Source organism: Embiotoca jacksoni, unplaced genomic scaffold (assembly GCF_022577435.1).
Source record: "Embiotoca jacksoni isolate LCO1_2020_lvr unplaced genomic scaffold, fEmbJac1.0.p SCAF_69, whole genome shotgun sequence".
Lineage (NCBI taxonomy): Eukaryota > Metazoa > Chordata > Actinopteri > Embiotocidae > Embiotoca > Embiotoca jacksoni.
The window spans coordinates 899,219-919,814 of NW_027185424.1; the positions used below are offsets into that span (position 1 = coordinate 899,219).

Sequence of the window (20,596 nt, forward strand, 5' to 3'; positions counted from 1 at the left end):
ATGAGGGATTACAAGCAGGACTCCTGTTGCAAAGCTGGAGGGAATGAATGATGTGATGTTCAGGGTCACTGACCCGCCGTCTCCTCCAAACAGGCTGGGCGTTGTCAGCACTTTGTGGACGTTCTGTACGGAGACATAATGCAACAGTTCTGTGACAAAGCTGTTTCTTGGAAACAATGAACCAGTGCAGACATCAGGTTTTCCTCGCGGCATCAGAATAAGGACAGAAGGTGAAGCTGCTTTCAGAGGGAGATGAAGAAAAGATGCGTCCTTTAAGCAGCTTGTTTTGAAGTCTTCCTCCACCTTTAGGTCTCATCTAAAGGTAGACCGACCCTAAGAAAAGCTCTGAACACCTGTGGTGATCAGAGCTTTTCATGTTTAGTGGTCCTTTCAGTTCTGTCTTGGTTCCCAGTAACAGAGCTGAGTCGAGTCAGGCTCAAAATATATTTGGTCTCTTGGCGTATTGTCGGTCCTGCTGTCGTTTCCTGGGCTCAGTGTTGGTTTTCTCTCTGTTTAGGCCTGTTTTGGTTGTTCTGGATCTGACTGCTGTCCTTTAAGGCTTTATATATACAAAAAAAAAAAAAAAAAAAAAAAAATGCAATTTGCATTTAGGTGTTTTCTTCCCATAAGTCTGTGTTGATGAATGTGGTCCATCTTTGGACCTGAGGAGTTACACTATGGTGTAAACTTCCCACCTCAGTTCTGGGTAACGTCTGACTGAAGCTGCAGTTCTGACTTTATGTTCAATGCAGAAACCTTCTTTATATGAAAATGACAGAATTTGTTTTGGTTGCTTTGCATTTGTAATAGAACAGATTTATGTTTTAAGTATTTAAATGAAAATAATTTTATCTTCGTTCAGGTCTTCATATAGAATGCACCGATCCTCCCGGCCCACTTTCTAATGTGTGTAAGATGACTGGACATATGCAGGGTGTTTGTTATGTACGTAGGTGACAGGCTGCTTTCATGTTGTATTATGTGCACCGAATCATTGTGACAGAATAACATGGTTGGTGGTTCGTGAGGCGCTCCTCCTGGCCGGTTATTTCTGCTGAGTAAAGCACATCATCTCCTCTGTCAGAAGTATTTACTGCCATTCCTGATCACACAGGGAGAAGCAGGTCGCCTTTATGCCAGCCCCCCAAAATAGATTTCAGAGTAGAATCAGTGGAAGAGACACCCATTCATAACCACTTTTCCACTCAGTGACTCATCAGTTATGAATATGTCCATTTGTTTCACTAAGCGACAGGCTTCTTTATTTCCTTTGTCTTTATCTGGTTTTGTAGGCGGCAGTGACAGAGTTTGTTCCCCTTGAATGTGATTGGTACAATTGTAGTAGTCTGCAGAGCCATTTTTCTCATTGTGCTTAACAAGTCAGTCAGATGCATAATTAAAATGGTACAGTGAGCACATGTTAGTGCTTTAACATTAACTACAGGGAAACTCTCACTGCCTAAAAGAAGACACGTACAGTGGCTGGTTATCACTGTGCAGACAGCTGCAATGTGTCCTTCAGCCACCAGGGGCAGACTGACTCCATCATCAGGATGTGTTACAGTTTCTATTTTTTTGTATTGTGACTCTTAAATCATCCCTAACATTTGCAAACCAGAAAAAGCATTTCTTTAAACAGTTCATACAAACAGCGTCACACAATGGCAACGGCCTGTGACTTGTTCAAAACTCTTACTTTAACTTTCAACAGTAATTAAGTATGTCAACAAAAAGGTGAGTAATATGTGTCATTGTTTACCATGTAACTGTGTACTTTGTAAGTATTTTCTGATGGAAACTATGACTGAGATTTGATGTCAGTGATTGAAAAGACAAGAAGTAGCACGTTTCCTGTTTGGCTTATTGGCACAAAGTTACACATGACTGGATTTGGGAGAATGATTCACATTTCTGCTCTTACTGTAATCTCACTGTAATTTGCTGGCAGACCATGACAGTGTTTTAGAGCGCTGCACTGCACAACGGACAAAACGAAGAAAACAATCTCTCCATGTTTTGGGGGTTAAGGGTCAACACAGAACCGGTAAAATACTGGATATTTTCATCAAACAGCAAAATGTGCCAAATCACGTTTGGTCAAAATATTAAAATATTGCTTTGAGATGTGAAAAAAATGGCCGATAATGTGGAGCCAGTAGTTTTACACGTTTCCATTATGATCTGAGAGAAGTTGGAACACGTGGAAATGTTTGCAGCTGTCTGTTGAACTGAGTGTCTGAAGCTGCATTCAGCCTCCCGCTCTGTTGGAAGTGGTGACAGAACATACGCTGCCTGTCAAAGAGGCGCTTCGTATTGATTGACAGTCTGACATCACAGAAACACCCAGCTGAGATGATCTTCTGATCTGCTGCTTCTTACACATCAAACAGCTGCTGCAGAAATCAGACCAGAGATGCTTCAAATTCATAATTCATGAATGAGTCAGAATAATATTACAAATTACATGATGCTATAGCATGTATTATAAATGTATTATACATTAAGAATAAACATTTGAATATATTATAATACAAGTCTGGTGCTGTTTTATAGTTTTTGTAATGAAAACAAATATCACAAAAACAACAATGTTATGAGTTTCAGCTCAGCCTTTAAAAAGATTTAGTCATTTCCTCAAACAGCTGCTCACTTACAGTTTCATCAAATAAACAGAATAGAGCTTTTGTTGGGAACTCCTGAATGCAGATTAATAATCCACGTTAGATCCTTTGCTGAGTGTTGCTGCAGCTAGTTAGTTAGCTAGATGGATAAGAGGGGAGAGCGGACTGAGCTAACCGGTTCTGATACCACGACTTCACTTGGACTGGTACCGGTTCTGATACCACGACTTCACTTGGACTGGTACCGGTTCTGATACCACGACTTCACTTGGACTGGTACCTGTGCAAAGCCCAGCAGTTTCTTGTTGGACATCTCCAGGTGTTTCCTGCTCAGCTCGGACTTCCTGAGCTGGCAGTCGATGGATGTCAACCTCCTGTTCAGCTCCACCACCTCCTCCTGACACACACACACACACACACACACACACACACACACACACACACACACACACACACACACACACACACACACACACACACACCATAATTTGGGTCAGTGTGTACACAACAAAGAGTGTAACAGCAGCTGTCAGTCAAAAGTAGAGTTCCTACACTGACTGACAGCTGGAGCTCAATGTACACGTAACTGTAACAATCATTGATATTCAGAAGTGACATTTTAAAAAAATATTGTGATGAATTGATCGAGAAGTCTGAAAGTTTATTGAGTTTACAGATGATGTAGGAAACATTTGTTGAAAGTGAATTATTAAAAAAAAAATTCTTCTATTTATGAGATTATTAGACAATTTCCAACAAAATGTATCACAAATTTGACCTGAACTGCCAGAAAATCCGCTACAGAATGAAATGAATGTGCTGCTTGATGTGAGGCCCTGAACAACCAACCAAGTCTGTTATCGATGTATTCAATGGAGGACGGAAGAAACGAGCGTTTTGCTGTGTACGCACTCTGATTACAATGTCAAGAACTGTTGGAATCACGACTCTCTGCTTTTAAATGAGGAGCCGCTTTTCACATCTGACTGAGAACGGGTTGATGCTCGAGGTCCGTATTTGGGCTGCTTGAGTATTAAGGAATTAAACTCATCTAACCATGTGACCATGTGTTGCAGCAGCAACATTTTTTTCTTTCAAACACTCTTTGTCCTCATTTCTTGTGTTCTCTTATCATGTGGCGTGGATGCTGCTCAGAACGCAGCCAGAGGATTTACCACCTGAGATGAAGAGCCACATGTGGCAGGCAGGAAACCTCCGAGTCACAAGAAAGGAATATAAAACCTTCTTTACATCAAAGTGATGTGCAGAAGAAAACAGAGGCAGAGCTCAGGGAAGACAGGACGGAGGACAGAGGGAAGACAGGACGGAGGACGGAGGGAAGACAGGACGGAGGACGGAGGGAAGACAGGACGGAGGACGGAGGGAAGACAGGACGGAGGATGGAGGGAAGACAGGACGGAGGACGGAGGGAAAACAGGACGGAGGGAAGACAGGATGGAGGACGGAGGGAAGACAGGACGGAGGACGGAGGGAAAACAGGACGGAGGACGGAGGGAAAACAGGATGGAGGGAAGACAGGACGGAGGACGGAGGGAAGACAGGACGGAGGATGGAGGGAAGACAGGATGGAGGACGGAGGGAAAACAGGACGGAGGGAAGACAGGACGGAGGACGGAGGGAAGACAGGACAGGTTTGACCTCCCCATGATGTAATGTCGTTGGCTCGGGGTTTCAGTCCACACAAACTGTTGAGCTTCTTCCACAGCTGTTTTGCCATTTATCTGTGATTATTGTGATTTTATCCAACAAGCTTTTATCAGGCTGCTGATATCAGACTGAAACTAGACTCCCTCTTGTAGTTTCTTCTTTTTTATTGATGCATTCACTCCCTGTCAGCACCATTGCATCCTGTCATCCTGCTGCTGTGATCAGATCAAACCAGCAGCATGGCAATTTTATTACATAAATACCATAAAGTAAATGCAATCTGCGGCCACATTCTTAACAATGAAAGGTCACCTCGGTTCCTGCTAAAAGCTAAAGACTAGTTGATACAACAGCATCACTTCCTCTGACACACATCCACCAACAGCTCTTCCTTATTTGTATACTGAGATTAGATCAAATTGCGAACAGAATTAAGGAAATAGTGAGAATGTGAGAATATTTATGAGCATCAGATGTAAATGCAAAGTTAATCCAAGTATCTAATAAATGCAGTGGCATAAAAAATATTATATTCCCCTGTGAAATGTAGCAGAATGAAAATCCAGTGAAACAGGAAAGTGAAGTTGTTGCTGGGGACTGACCTTGGAGGCCTCGGCTCCTCGTCCTTGCCTCCTACTGGTGAGCTGGTTCTTCAGGTCTCTGATCTCGGCCTCCAGCAGCTGGATGACCTCCTCGTAGTCCTGCTCAGCGCTGCTGGTCTGCCGCTGCCCCACCTCGGCCTCGGCTACCTGCAGACGACTCTTCAGACGGGTGTTCTCCTCCACAGTCAAGCAGGCTTTCTGGAATGTTTTACAGTCAATATATACATCTATAGTAGAAATACATTTTAGATGCAACATAAGTCTGCTTGTCTGGTTCATTTCACATTTGTAAAAACATCTCACGCTGGTGTCTTGGTTGTGTTCTCACCTCTGATGTTTTCTGCAGCTCCTCCTCCAGATTCTTTTTGCTGTGCTCCATGTCCTTCAGCATCACCTGCCAAAAGAGGCAGCAGATGAAGCCCCCGTTGTGCCATCAGGTCTGTGGGCCTGACAACGTCTGCAGCTAAACCAAACCCGACTACGTAACAGTGAGACCTTTTTCCTCCGACCCTCCAGGTGCTACATCTGTGCCTTGACCACGTGGCTGAGCCACCTTGCAGGAAATGTTGTTGAAACTTTGTTGTTTTGGCGTTCAAAGAAAGACAGACATGAAAAATGAGCTAAAAAGAAAAGTTGAAAATGAGTAAAGTTGTAGTTGCTGAGCTGATGCTGTGAGTGATGAGTGCAAGCAGCAACGTAAGATCACGAAACTGAGTGTCTCATGTTCTTAAACAAAACGCTCCCAGGACATCACCTCTGTGTACTAAATAGAAATTCTCAGCTGGAACCTACATGCATTGTATTTGAACTAAGTTCTGATCCTGTTAATATTTATTAGGTGCTGCCATGAAGACAAACAACATTAGTCTTAATTAGAGCTAAACTGCTAAGTTGCTTTTCTTAGCAAGAAACATTTGAACTAGATCTATGATGATGATGATGATGCTCGTGTCCAAAAAAATTTTAAAATCCACTTCCAAATGGGAGCTCCAATTATAAAGGATGTGCTCAATGTAATAATAAAGTCAAATGCAATTTCCTTACTCATCCTCATATGTTATCAACGCTGTTATCTCATGTAATTTACAGCGTATGATCAAATATCCTTGTGGGTAAGACGTCCGGTCCATTAAAGGCACCAGCCATCATCTATACCCGCTTTATCCTAAACAGGGTGACAGGGGGCGGAGCCTATCACCGCTGACTTTGGGTTCACTTGGACAAGTGGCCAGTCCATCACAGGGACACATAGAGACAGACGGAAACAAAGACCGTTCACACCTCAGGGACATTTGTAGAACCACCAGTTAACCTGAGGTTCATGTTTCTGGATGGTGGGAGGAAGCCGGAGAACCGAGAGAACCCACGCAGGCACACGGAGAACCTGCAGACTCACACAGGAAGGCCCGGATTCAAACCCGGAACCTTTTTGCTGAGGTGACCATGCTAACCGCTGCACCGCTCTGCAGTTAGTTGAACTTCAGTAAGTTTGTGACGTCAAACTAATATCATGTGTCCCTCAGCACGGCCCACCGTCCAACCTTTTACGTGAAAGAAACCACCGAGCAGTCATTTGGTCACAGAGTTGGTGAGCTACAAGACTGACAAAAACATATATCGGGTCTGTGCTTGTATCACTTATAAAAAAAAAGTCAGCCAATCAGAAGAGAGTCACTGCTATCAATGCACCTTAAAGACACCAAACAGCCTGTTGTTAGAGCTTCAGAGGGAAGCTGGAGATAAAACTTTCCTGATTTGATACCAGACTACAAATAAAATGATGATAATGTGTGAAATATGAAATGTGTGAAAACCTTTTTGAGAACAGAATAAGTGAACACAAGAGCTCCATCAGGAGAAATGACAGAGATTATCCATCAGTGATGATCTTAAATGGAACATGTCATGATTCAGGTTCAGGGTCCTGAAACGGTTCTACTGCCAGAGGGAGATAACCATGAGGAAGTGTACTGGAAACCAGAAGGACTGAATGATGAGACTCAGAGCTATGTCACGATCTAATGAGCTTCGGGTTCATTAGATCCCAAAGCATTCAAAATCTAATGTATTTCATATGATTGCACAACTTTGAATTAGGTATGAAACTTGTTTTCTTTGTATTCAATCTGGAATATATTGTGACAGATTGTACTTATTGTCAATGTTAATTACTGAGACTCTTCCACTTGAGCATAACTGTTTCACACTTGTACACAGAATAGTTGAAGCATCATCATTTGAAGATCTTTGAAGAAGATCCAGGAGGACTGAAACATTGGTGATGAAGAGTGATGCTGAGTAGCGTGACTTTCTTTTTCTTTCAAGAATTTAACGATACTTTCTGATGTGCCTACAACAAAGAGCTGCATGTGCAAAAATCTCTTTCAAACAAACAGTTCAATAAATATAATTGTGCAGACCGACAGCTCCAACCACCTACCATCACTGTGTGTGTGTGTGTGTGTGTGTGTGTTCACCTTGAGCTGCTTCATCTGGGTCTGCAGCTGCTTCACCTCGGCCTGAAACTGCTCCATCTCCTCGCTGCTGTAGCTGCATTCGGATTCATATGTCTGTTGACACACACACACACACACACACACACACACACACACACACACACACACACACACACACACACACACACACAATGTTCTCTTTGTATTCCTGTGTGGTTCTGAGGCTGTTTACTGAGATGTTGCTGGAAGCTGCTTACAGGTGAGTGGAAGGCCGATGTGTCCATCAGACTGGCTGCTTCATGATAGGAGAACGTGAAGGAACCCGTCCCCAAACCCAGCTCCTCCAGGCTCTCCTGGAAGATGCTCCGGGTCGCCTCCACAAAGTCTGAGGGTCGATAACCAGCACAGAAATATGTTAGTTACAGTAAAAAAGGGCAAAAGAAAAGTTTAACACGTCTGAAAGCAGAAATGTTTCATTCACACGTCAAAATTCAGATCTATCAATGTTTGTGGTAAAACTTGCTGAAACCAGGAGGACGTCCTAAACAGATGTTAACATCATGATACGGTGAGTATTTGGATTTGGTTCTGAGTCTCATTTAAAAAATATGAAGTTATATTAAGTTTGATAATATCTCCGTGAATCGCCACCTTAACGTGGTGGAGGGGTTTGAGTGGATCAGTGATCCTGGGAGCTATGTTGTCCGGTGGATCAGCCCCTGGTAGGGTCTCCCAAGGCAAACTGGTCTCAGGTGAGAGCCCAGACAAAGAGCGGTTCACAAACACCCCGATGAATAGACCGTGGTCTGACGTCATCTCGCCTGGATCAGGGAAACCGGTGGTCTGGTGGCCGGGCCTTTTCCCATAGGGCCCGGTCGGGCTCAGCTCGAATAACCAACATGGAGAAGCCACCCTATGGACCCACCACCCGCAGGGACAAGCATCGGGGTCGGGTGCAATGCAGACCAGGCGGCGGGCCGGGCGGGGGTCCCGGGCGACCCGTGTTGGAGATCTCCCCTGAGAACAAGAGGGTCGCCTCCATGTGCCTCCGGGTTGCAGGCAGGAAGACTGACTGTTGTTTGTGTTTATGCACAAAACGGAAATTCGGAGTATCCGGCCTTCTTGGACATATAACGATGCACACACGTACATACATGTAACAAGTTACGTGTGTTGTTACGTGTGTGTGTGTTGTTATGTGTGTGAGTTGATACGTGTGTGTGTGTTGTTACATGTGTGTTGTTACCTGTGTGTGTTGTTATGTGTTGTTACGTGTGTGTTGTTACATGTGTGTGAGTGTTGTTACATGTGTCAGTTGTTACGGCTGTGTGTTGTTACGTGTGTTGTTACATGTGTGTGTTGTTACGTGTGTTGTTACATGTGTGTTGTTACGTGTGTGTGTGTTACGTGTGTGTTGTTACATGTGTTGTTACGTGTGTGTTGTTACGTGTGTGTTGTTACGTGTTCTTACGTGTGTGTTGTTACGTGTGTGTGTTGTTACATGTGTGTGTTGTTACGTGTGAGTTGTTACGTGTGTTGTTACATGTATGTGTGTGTTGTTACGTGTGTGTTGTTACGTGTGTGTTACGTGTGTGTTGTTACGTGTTGTTACATGTGTTGTTACATGTGTGTTGTTACGTGTGTGTTGTTACGTGTGTGTTATTACGTGTGTTGTTACGTGTGTGTTGTTACATGTGTTGTTACGTGTGTGTGTGTGTGTGTGTGTGCTGTTACGTGTGTGTTGTTACGTGTGTGTGTGTTGTTACGTGTGTTGTTACATGTGTGTTGTTACGTGTGGTTACGTGTGTGTTGTTACGTGTGTGAGTGTTGTTACATGTTTGTTACGTGCGTGTGTTCTTACGTGTGTGTTGTTACGTGTATGTGTGTGTTGTTACGTGTGTTGTTACGTGTGTTGTTACATGTGTTGTTACATGTGTGTTGTTACGTGTGTTGTTACATGTGTGTGTTGTTACGTGTGTGTTGTTACATGTATGTGTGTTGTTACGTGTGTGTTGTTACGTGTGTGTTACGTGTGTGTTGTTACGTGTGTGTTGTTACGTGTGTTATTACGTGTGTGCTGTTACGTGTGTTGTTCCGTGTGTGAGTGTTGTTACATGTGTTGTTACGTGTGTGTGTGTGCTGTTATGTGTGTGTTGTTACATGTGTGTTGTTACGTGTGTGTTGTTACATGTATGTGTGTTGTTACGTGTGTGTTGTTACGTGTGTGTTACGTGTGTGTTGTTACGTGTGTGTTGTTACGTGTGTTATTACGTGTGTGCTGTTACGTGTGTTGTTCCGTGTGTGAGTGTTGTTACATGTGTTGTTACGTGTGTGTGTGTGCTGTTACGTGTGTGTTGTTACATGTGTGTTGTTACATGTGTGTTGTTACGTGTGTGTTGTTACGTGTGTGTTATTACGTGTGTGCTGTTACGTGTGTTGTTACATGTGTTGTTATGTGTGTGTGTGCTGTTACGTGTGTGTTGTTACGTGTGTGTTGTTACATGTGTTGTTACATGTGTTGTTACGTGTGTTGTTACGTGTGTGTTGTTACGTGTGTGTGTTATGTTTGTGTGTTGTTACGTGTGTTGTTACGTGTGTGTTGTTACGTGTGTTGTTACATGTGTGTTGTTACGTGTGTGTGTTGTTATGTGTGTTGTTACGTGCGTGTGTTGTTACGTGTGTGTTGTTATGTGTATGTGTGTGTTGTTACGTGTGTTGTTATGAGTGTGTTGTTACGTGTGTTGTTGACCTGTGTGTGTTGTTATCTGTGTGTTGTTACGTGTGTGTTGTTACGTATGTGTTGTTACGTGTGTTGTTACATGTGTGTTGTTACGTGTGTTGTTACATGTGTTGTTACATGTGTTGTTACGTGTGTGTTGTTACGTGTGTGTGTGTTGTTACGTTTGTGTGTTGTTACGTGTGTTGTTACGTGTGTATTGTTACATGTGTGTTGTTACGTGTGTGAGTGTTGTTACGTGTGTTGTTACGAGTGTGTTGTTACGTGTGTGTTGTTGACCTGTGTGTGTGTTGTTATCTGTGTTGTTACGTGTGTGTTGTTACGTGTGTTGTTACATGTGTTGTTACGTGTGTTGTTACATGTGTTGTTACATGTGTGTTGTTACGTGTGTGTTGTTACGCGTGTGTTGTTACGTGTGTGTTGTTATGTGTGTGTGTTGTTACGTGTGTTGTTACGTGTGTTGTTACATGTGTGTTGTTACGTGTGTGAGTGTTGTTACATGTGTTGTTACGTGTGTGTTGTTACGTGTGTGTTGTTACGTGTGTGTTGTTACGTGTGTGTTGTTACGTGTGTTGTTACATGTGTGTTGTTACGTTTGTGTTATTACGTGTGTTGTTACGTGTGTGTTGTTACGTGTGTGTTATGTGTGTTGTTACGAGTGTGTTGTTACGTGTGTGTTGTTGACCTGTGTGTGTTGTTATCTGTGTTGTTACGTGTGTGTTGTTACGTGTGTGTGTTGTTACGTGTGTTGTTACATGTGTGTTATGTGTGTGTGTGTGTGTGTGTGTGTGTGTTGTTACGTGTGTGTTGTTGACCTGTGTGTGTTGTTACATGTGTGTGTTGTTGACCTGTGTGTGTTGTTATCTGTGTTGTTGTGTGTGTGTGTTGTTGCGTGTGTTGTTACGTGTGTGTGTGTGTTGTTACGTGTGTTCTTGTGTTGTTACATGTGTGTTGTTACGTGTGTGTGTTGTTATGTGTGTTGTTACGTGTGTGTTGTTACATGTGTTGTTACGTGTGTGTTGTTACATGTGTGTTGCTACGTGTGTGTTGTTACGTGTGTTGTTACATGTGTTTTGTTACGTGTGTGTTGTTACGTATTGTTACGTGCGTGTGTTGCTACGTGTGTGTTGTTACGTGTATGTGTGTGTTGTTACGAGTGTGTTGTTACGAGTGTGTTGTTACGTGTGTGTTGTTGACCTGTGTGTGTTGTTATCTGTGTGTTGTTACGTGTGTGTTGTTACGTGTGTGTTGTTACATGTGTGTTGCTACGTGTGTGTTGTTACGTGTGTTGTTACATGTGTTTTGTTACGTGTGTGTGTTGTTACGTATTGTTACGTGCGTGTGTTGCTACGTGTGTGTTGTTACGTGTATGTGTGTGTTGTTACGTGTGTTGTTACGAGTGTGTTGTTACGTGTGTGTTGTTACGTGTGTGTTGTTGACATGTGTGTGTTGTTATCTGTGTGTTGTTACGTGTGTGTTGTTACGTGTGTGTTGTTACATGTGTGTTGTTACGTGTGTGTTGTTACGTGTGTTGTTATGTGTGTGTTGTTACGTTTGTGTTGTTACGTGTGTGTTGTTACGTGTGTTGTAACGAGTGTGTTGTTACGTGTGTGTTGTTGACCTGTGTGTTGTTATCTGTGTGTTGTTACGTGTGTGTTGTTACATGTGTGTTGTTACGTGAGTGTTTTGTTACGTGTGTGTGTTGTTACGTGTGTTGTTATGTGTGTGTGTGTGTGTTGTTACGTGTGTGTTGTTACATGTGTGTTGTTACGTGTGTTGTTACATGTGTGTTGTTATGTGTGTGTGTGTGTGTGTGTGTGTTATTACGTGTGTGTTGTTACATGTGTGTTGTTACGTGTGTGTTGTTACGTGTGTGTTGTTGACCTGTGTGTTGTTATCTGTGTGTGTTGTTACATGTGTGTTGTTGACCTGTGTGTGTTGTTATCTGTGTTGTTGTGTGTGTGTGTTGTTACGTGTGTTGTTACGTGTGTGTGTGTGTGTGTGTGTTGTTACATATGTTCTTATGTGTTGTTACGTGTGTTGTTACGTGTTGTTACATGTGTGTTGTTACGTGTGTGTTGTTACGTGTGTTGTTACATGTGTGTTGTTACGTGTGTGTGTGTTGTTGTGTGTTGTCACGTGTGTTGTTACATGTATGTGTGTGTTGTTACGTGTGTGTTGTTACGTGTGTTGTTACGAGTGTGTTGTTACGTGTGTGTTGTTGACCTGTGTGTTGTTATCTGTGTGTTGTTACGTGTGTGTTGTTACATGTGTGTTGTTATGTGAGTGTTTTGTTACGTGTGTGTGTTGTTACGTGTGTGTTGTTACATGTGTGTTGTTATGTGTGTGTGTGTTGTTACGTGTGTGTTGTTACATGTGTGTTGTTATGTGTGTGTGTGTGTTGTTACGTGTGGGTTGTTGACCTGTGTGTGTTGTTATCTGTGTGTGTTGTTACATGTGTGTGTTGTTACGTGTGTGTGTGTGTGTGTTGTTACATGTGTTCTTATGTGTTGTTACGTGTGTTGTTACGTGTGTGTTGTTACGTGTGTTGTTACATGTGTTGTTACATGTGTGTTGTTACGTGTGTTGTTACGTGTGTTGTTACATGTGTTGTTACATGTGTGTTGTTACGTGTGTGTTGTTACATGTGTTGTTACATGTGTGTTGTTACATGTGTGTTGTTACGTGTGTTGTTACGTGTGTTGTTACGAGTGTGTTGTTACGTGTGTGTTGTTGACCTGTGTGTGTTGTTATCTGTGTGTTGTTACGTGTGTGTTGTTACGTGTGTGTTGTTACATGTGTTTTGTTACGTGTGTGTGTTGTTACGTATTGTTACGTGCGTGTGTTGCTACGTGTGTGTTGTTACGTGTATGTGTGTGTTGTTACGTGTGTTGTTACGAGTGTGTTGTTACGTGTGTGTTGTTACGTGTGTGTTGTTGACATGTGTGTGTTGTTATCTGTGTGTTGTTACGTGTGTGTTGTTACGTGTGTGTTGTTACATGTGTGTTGTTACGTGTGTGTTGTTACGTGTGTTGTTATGTGTGTGTTGTTACGTTTGTGTTGTTACGTGTGTGTTGTTACGTGTGTTGTAACGAGTGTGTTGTTACGTGTGTGTTGTTGACCTGTGTGTTGTTATCTGTGTGTTGTTACGTGTGTGTTGTTACATGTGTGTTGTTACGTGAGTGTTTTGTTACGTGTGTGTGTTGTTACGTGTGTTGTTATGTGTGTGTGTGTGTGTTGTTACGTGTGTGTTGTTACATGTGTGTTGTTACGTGTGTTGTTACATGTGTGTTGTTATGTGTGTGTGTGTGTGTGTGTGTGTTATTACGTGTGTGTTGTTACATGTGTGTTGTTACGTGTGTGTTGTTACGTGTGTGTTGTTGACCTGTGTGTTGTTATCTGTGTGTGTTGTTACATGTGTGTTGTTGACCTGTGTGTGTTGTTATCTGTGTTGTTGTGTGTGTGTGTTGTTACGTGTGTTGTTACGTGTGTGTGTGTGTGTGTGTGTGTTGTTACATATGTTCTTATGTGTTGTTACGTGTGTTGTTACGTGTTGTTACATGTGTGTTGTTACGTGTGTGTTGTTACGTGTGTTGTTACATGTGTGTTGTTACGTGTGTGTGTGTTGTTGTGTGTTGTCACGTGTGTTGTTACATGTATGTGTGTGTTGTTACGTGTGTGTTGTTACGTGTGTTGTTACGAGTGTGTTGTTACGTGTGTGTTGTTGACCTGTGTGTTGTTATCTGTGTGTTGTTACGTGTGTGTTGTTACATGTGTGTTGTTATGTGAGTGTTTTGTTACGTGTGTGTGTTGTTACGTGTGTGTTGTTACATGTGTGTTGTTATGTGTGTGTGTGTTGTTACGTGTGTGTTGTTACATGTGTGTTGTTATGTGTGTGTGTGTGTTGTTACGTGTGGGTTGTTGACCTGTGTGTGTTGTTATCTGTGTGTGTTGTTACATGTGTGTGTTGTTACGTGTGTGTGTGTGTGTGTTGTTACATGTGTTCTTATGTGTTGTTACGTGTGTTGTTACGTGTGTGTTGTTACGTGTGTTGTTACATGTGTTGTTACATGTGTGTTGTTACGTGTGTTGTTACGTGTGTTGTTACATGTGTTGTTACATGTGTGTTGTTACGTGTGTGTTGTTACATGTGTTGTTACATGTGTGTTGTTACATGTGTGTTGTTACGTGTGTTGTTACGTGTGTTGTTACGTGTGTGTTGTTACGTGTGTGTGTTGTTACGTTTGTGTGTTGTTATGTGTGTGTGTTGTTACTTGTGTGTTGTGACATTTGTGTGTTGTTATCTGTGCTTTACCTCCATATGCTACAGTGCCTTGTGGGTCTGTGGTCAGACTCTGTCTCAGCTTCTTCCTTTTGTCCTCTGTGACATCCAACCCGAGGAAGGACAAAGCCTGAGAAAGACAGAGACACGAAGATAACGAAAGAAAAACAGACGGAGACACGAAGATTAACAGAAAGAAAAGTAGAGACACATTTTCACCCCGGTGTCACATCCTGTCTCAGCCGTTAAACCGTGGCCTCAATGTACGTGGACATGACAGCACATGCACAATCCTTCATGAAGGGAGGTTTTATGGAGGACTGAATGGTTTATCTAATATTATTCTAATTTATTTGTATATACTGTACAGTTTTACATTGTTTATATTTCATATTTTTACTACTTCTATTTTTATTGTCATTATTATTGTTATTTCTAGGTATCTTGACATGCTGCTGTAGCAAAAATCTATCTATCTATCTATCGATCTATCGATCTATTATCTATCTATCTATCTATCTATCTATCTATCTATCTATCTATCTATCTATCTATCTATCTATCTATCTATCTATCTATGTGTATATATACACAATAAACATACAGGGTGTTACGGTGGTGCAGGTTTGCACAGGCGCCTCAGCAGGAAGGTTGTGGGTGGAGCCTGTCGGTGGGCGGGGCCTCTCTGTATGGAGTGTGCATGTTCTGTGTGCATGTTCTTCCTGTGCCCTGTGTTTTCTGTTTTCTGTGGAGCAGTCCAAACACATGTGTGCTAGGGTGATTGGTGGATTCTACATTTGCTGTTGGGGTGTTTGTGAGCAAGTCTTTGTGTGTTATCTCTGTAATAGACTGGACCTCTGAGCTCGGTTCTAGCGGACGTTTCTTCCTCACTTTTTCCCACATTGAATTGATTTGAATCAAGTCTTTTGTGTTTCTTAGATTTGAACAAGTCAGACTGAAATCACATTCAGTTATTCCTTTTGTGGTCAAAAATGATGTGTTAATTAAAAATGTATTCTTCATAGTTTACTATCATTTTAGAAAAAAACTAAAGAAGGTCTTTGGGTAAATATATTCAATAATATACTGTGTATATATGTATATATTAATATATTGCACACTTACACCAGCCAAGTCAGCTCCCTTCTGCTTCAGCTCTATAGGCTAATTTGAATGGAGATTAAATAATTCAGTCTAAAACAATAAAAACAAGGATTGCTTAAAAAAAAAAATATATTAAATGCAGGTTATGTTTAAATCAAGCATGAACTGGTTTTAGGTGAATTAAACCAAATAACATCTAACAGTGGGATCCACAGACACATTGGTACTTTTCTTTGAACTGGTGACAGATATTTGCAGAAAGCCTGACATGGTGCAGTGGCCAGTTCCTGTACTTGAACAGGGTTTATATATTATAATTTTCATAATTACCTTTTCTCTCAAAGTTAGCAAAAAAGCTGGTCGCTATTAAAAGAATATTGTACTCAACATTCAAACAACATTCAGCATCATGTTATTTTTCTTCTTTCATGCTTTTTGCACCTAGAGACATCACCTCACTATTTGCAGTTTATATCGAAGCTGAAAGTACACATAATCTAACTCTCCCTCTCTCTCGCATTTGCAAAGGAGCCAACAGATCAAGAGAGAATTGTGTCTGTATTCAACATTTAAACTCCGTGTCTCTCTAATCCCATTAATGAATTCATAGATCCGGGTCAACCTCCGGCTGAGCAGGATCTGGACCAAAAATCAAAGCTGAACAACAGTAACAAAATTGTACAGAGGGCAAGAGACAGGCAGTCAGAGGACAAGGCAGAAGGCAGACAAAAACAGAGCCCATCAGCAGAGGGATAGGGAAGTGGAGGGCGGGGAGGGGGGGGGGCAGAGAGAATGTGCTGATAGGGTAAAAATAACATACCAACGAACAGCGCTAGTGAGATACAGCAAGCAGAGAGAAACTGAGAGAGATCAAAAGTTAGATGGAGAAATATGCTGAGGGTGGAAGGGGAGGTTGGGGGGGATGGGGTGGGGCAGGGCTCCTCACAGTGTTCGATGGCCTGCTACATCCAGAAACACCACGCTGGCTTGTTTGTATTTCTTTAAACCAATCAGTCATCTTCATTGGCACTGAGCCTTTGCAACATGGAGTCAGGGTTTTATTTAGTGAAACATTTGGCAATAAAAAGAGGAAATCACCACAAATCACTGAAAGACACCAGCAGGCTGCCTCATTTGTGACCTAAATCTTCACCATTTTCAGTGTAGGTTGCTGCAGCGGCCCGGAGGTTGTTGTTTTTTCCAACTGCAGCGCGAATGTCGAAAATGGAAACACCAAGATGAGGAGAATGTCGACTGAAGTAGTCTTTCAGAGGCAGGTTGGCCTCAACTCTCCATCCAGTGAGTCAGACTAACAACAATGAGAAGAATCATCAGCGTGAACATGGCACACGTAAACGGTGTTCAGTCTTATCTGAACACCTGAACTGAGCTCTCCACCACCATCGATGCACTAAATGGAGGATTATGTTATGGACGGCTGTAGAGCCCCACACACTGAAGTGATCCTCAAACATTGGTTTGGATATTCATGGCCTCCTCATGATGACCGATGGTTTTGAACCTCCACACCTTCCCTCTTCCAAATTAGACTGAATGTCTAATTAGACGATTAGCATGCATATTCCTTCTCCTCAGAGGACGAACCTTTCTAGATAGAGGCAGGTGATCATAATTACTTAACTTTAATAGACCTTGATTGAAACTGAATAGTTTCCAGTAGTTATCTTTTAAATGATGTGAAGAATCTGGAGGATGAATTTATTTGATCCAAGATCATTATGTGTTATAACAGATCTGCCCGATGGTGAGTTTGTTAAGACCCGACCTCCAGATTCTTTCGGTAGTTGTAAGATATTATGTTTGAAACACGTTTTCCTCGTCCCTAAAAGCCTAGAAGCTAGCATATCTATTTAAAACAACCAAAAAAAATAAAATAAAATAACTCCTTTATATTTACAGGAATGGCGGCTGGTGCTAAAAATATGTGTGTTTGCGTGTGTGTGTGTGTGTGTGTGTGTGTGTGTGTGTGTGTGTGTATGTGGGGGATGGGGGATGGGGGTGGGGGTGTGGGAGCAAACTTCAGCTAAGCCAAAAAGAATCCCAAACCAACAGGACACACTAATGTTGCTGCCATTAGCACTACGTGAACATACGTCCTCTCCTTCTGGCCTGAACATTTCTCAATGATTCTGGTTAAAGTCGTCTCAGTCACCAGCTTCTGTTCCACTGACAGCGAGGCCAGTGTGTCTCAAACTGCTACAGGAAACCAGGAGGCGGGGCTCTGTGTGTAGCTGCTGCAATGTGTGCACACTGCTAGTGTCTGTTAGAAGCTTCCATCAACACGGATAATGACACATTTAGTCGATGATACTCTGATGATCCGGACCGGATACTGGTTTCAGCCGAGTACTCGTCTCATCCCTAGTTAACTGACTTTTCTGCAGTTCCACCTGAAGTTGGCGCTTCACTGCCGGTCAGATAGCAAAGAAGAGAAGTAACCGTGTCGGTACGTGATAGCGGACGTGAGGTGAACCTGAAAGACGTCGTTGAGAGTTGTCCAATCACATTAGATAAAGAAACTTAAAACGATACGATTCGCTGCCAATAAAAGAGGGCGGGTTCGGGGCGCAGAGATGTGCGCCGCGTGGAAAATCTGAAACAACCAATTGAAGCACAGCCTCAGGTCACGTGGTTAACAAATGTTGAAGGAGTTCATTCACTCTTGTTTGGCTGCCTCCCCGCACCAGGAAGTAGATGTTTTTACACAGAGATGAACTAAATACAACCTGTAAACAGTTTGTATTGAATGCTTACAGGCGCTGACAGACTACCAGGTGACTTTTACTGGCAGTGTCAGATTTTAAATCTTAACCAGTTGGGCACAAGCCAGCAGCACAACATTAAAATCTATCCATATTCTCCATAAACAAGCTCTAAAAACACTTCATAAAAAACAAAAAGTCATCATCACTGCAATATCCTCATCAAACACCATATCTTGAGTTGGGAGAACCTAATTAAATTCACTGATGTGTGTCTGGTTTTTAAATTTTTACATGGCATGGCCCCGCTTCCGCTTAGTGATTTTATTAAACAACACTCAAAGTAGCAGACACACTAGATCTGCTTCAAGAGGTGAGGTCGAGGCAGATGCTCCGCCCACCTCTGAGCCTGGTTCTGTTAACAGATGCTCCGCCCACCTCTGAGCCTGGTTCTGATAACAGATGCTCCGCCCACCTCTGAGCCTGGTTCTGTTAACAGATGCTCCGCCCACCTCTGAGCCTGGTTCTGATAACAGATGCTCCGCCCACCTCTGAGCCTGGTTCTGTTAACAGATGCTCCGCCCACCTCTGAGCCTGGTTCTGATAACAGATGCTCCGCCCACCTCTGAGCCTGGTTCTGTTAACAGATGCTCCGCCCACCTCTGAGCCTGGTTCTGTTAACAGATGCTCCGCCCACCTCTGAGTCTGGTTCTGTTAACAGATTCTCCGCCCACCTCTGATCCTGGTTCTGTTAACAGATTCTCCGCCCACCTCTGAGTCCGGTTCTGTCAACAGAGGCTCCCCCCACCTCTGATCCTGGTTCTGTCGGAGGTTTCTTCCTGTTAAAGGGAGTTTTTCTTCCCTCTGTCGGAGGTTTTTCTCCCTTAAAGAGGAGTTTTTCCCTCCTACCTTATGTGGGAATTGTTGAATTGTTGTATTGTTGAATTGATGAATTGATGAATTGTTGAATTGATGAATTGATAAATTGTTGAATTGATGAATTGTTGAATTGTTGAATTGTTGAATTGATGAATTGTTGAATTGTTGAATTGATGAATTGTTGAATTGTTGGTTTCTCTGTATAATATTATAAAGCCTTGCTGTCAAGACTTTAATGTGTTAAGTACCATGAAATAACCTGTGTTGTGATTTGGCGCTATATAAATAAAGTTGAATTGAATTGAATTGAATTGTGTCATTTCACCATAGGTCAAGCTCTTTTAGCAAATCTGCATTATCTGTGAATTCAGCACACTCGTTGAATGCTCTGCCATCACACATACACACAAAAAACATGTACAAAACATTCAAACAGCCTTAATGAATGGCTTGTTGCCACTCAGGTGTGCAAGCATTAATGTACTGTCTGTCCTGCCTGCTTGGTTCACCTATATGTGCATTTGTCTTGTTCAGTGTTGATGTATGTTCTGTGCCTCAGTGTTATATACGTGTTTGTACTGTAGGTACACTTTTCTTTTGCTTATATGTGAATTGGTTTTGTCTGTATGTTACTGTCTGTTTATCAATGAATTTTAGTTTCATTATGTTATTTGAAATTGAGTAATTTTAGGCTGCCTTCAAACATCTGGCCGGGGACAGCAGATACAAATTTGCCTCTCTGGCTAACTCTGGCTCACTTGCAGTTTAACTGTTGATTGGTGTGTATTGTCCCTGCAAAATAAACAATAAATAAAAAAAGTATTATTTAACACGTATTGACAAACTGCCACTGATTTACAGTCAACTACAGTGTACTTTCATAGTTGTTAAATCAAAGGAAATAGAGACCACCTGTGCAACTCTTAGCTCACAATTTACTGTCAATTGATTTCTCATAATTCATGAATTAACAATGAATAGATTTATCATAAATAACAAGATCATTGAGCGGAGGAGGGCGGCCAGATTTGGGAGCCTGGCTCAGCCCAACTATTGCTCACAGGTTCACACTTTGCAGTGATTATAGTCTGGAAACCCTGTTTGCATTAAGGTTTGCTCAGCCACTCTGAAATGCAAACCAATCAGTGACCAGCAGGGGTCGCTCATCAAGCATGGCCATACCCATATATTCCTGCAGTGAATTTGGGTCTGGTAATACCAGGATACAGATCTGACATATACAATTTAATGTATTTCACTGAGATGCTAATTTAGATCTGAGGTTCAAAAGCAAATCACAGTTAAAACCCAAATTACTAACAACACGAACACTCCATCCACTGGCTGAGAAGAAAATAAATCCATTATGTGTTATTTCATTGAGTAGATTAGTGATCCAGATACAGCAGGTAAAAGAAGCATTGAACACGTCACCATTTTTCTCAGTAAATATATTTCCAAAGGTACTATTAACATTAAACTTTCACCAGATGTTGGTAACAACCCAAGTAATCCATACATACA

General features: G+C 42.1%; 1 protein-coding gene across 4 annotated transcripts in view; it reads right to left on the bottom strand.

The window, feature by feature from the left end:
• LOC138214240 (syntaxin-binding protein 4) overlaps positions 1-20,596 on the bottom strand; it is a 106,743-nt gene that overhangs the window by 2,447 nt on the left and 83,700 nt on the right. For 3 of the 4 annotated variants that reach the window (XM_069175638.1, XM_069175641.1, XM_069175640.1), the window contains exons 13-19: positions 14,400-14,496; positions 7,605-7,732; positions 7,369-7,461; positions 5,220-5,285; positions 4,892-5,089; positions 2,902-3,018; positions 74-123 (exon numbers count right to left, since the gene is read on the bottom strand). In XM_069175638.1, the coding sequence (XP_069031739.1) occupies positions 74-123; positions 2,902-3,018; positions 4,892-5,089; positions 5,220-5,285; positions 7,369-7,461; positions 7,605-7,732; positions 14,400-14,496 (749 nt within the window). The remainder of the gene's footprint in view (positions 1-73; positions 124-2,901; positions 3,019-4,891; positions 5,090-5,219; positions 5,286-7,368; positions 7,462-7,604; positions 7,733-14,399; positions 14,497-20,596) is intronic. The other variant, XM_069175639.1, reaches the window with a different exon arrangement.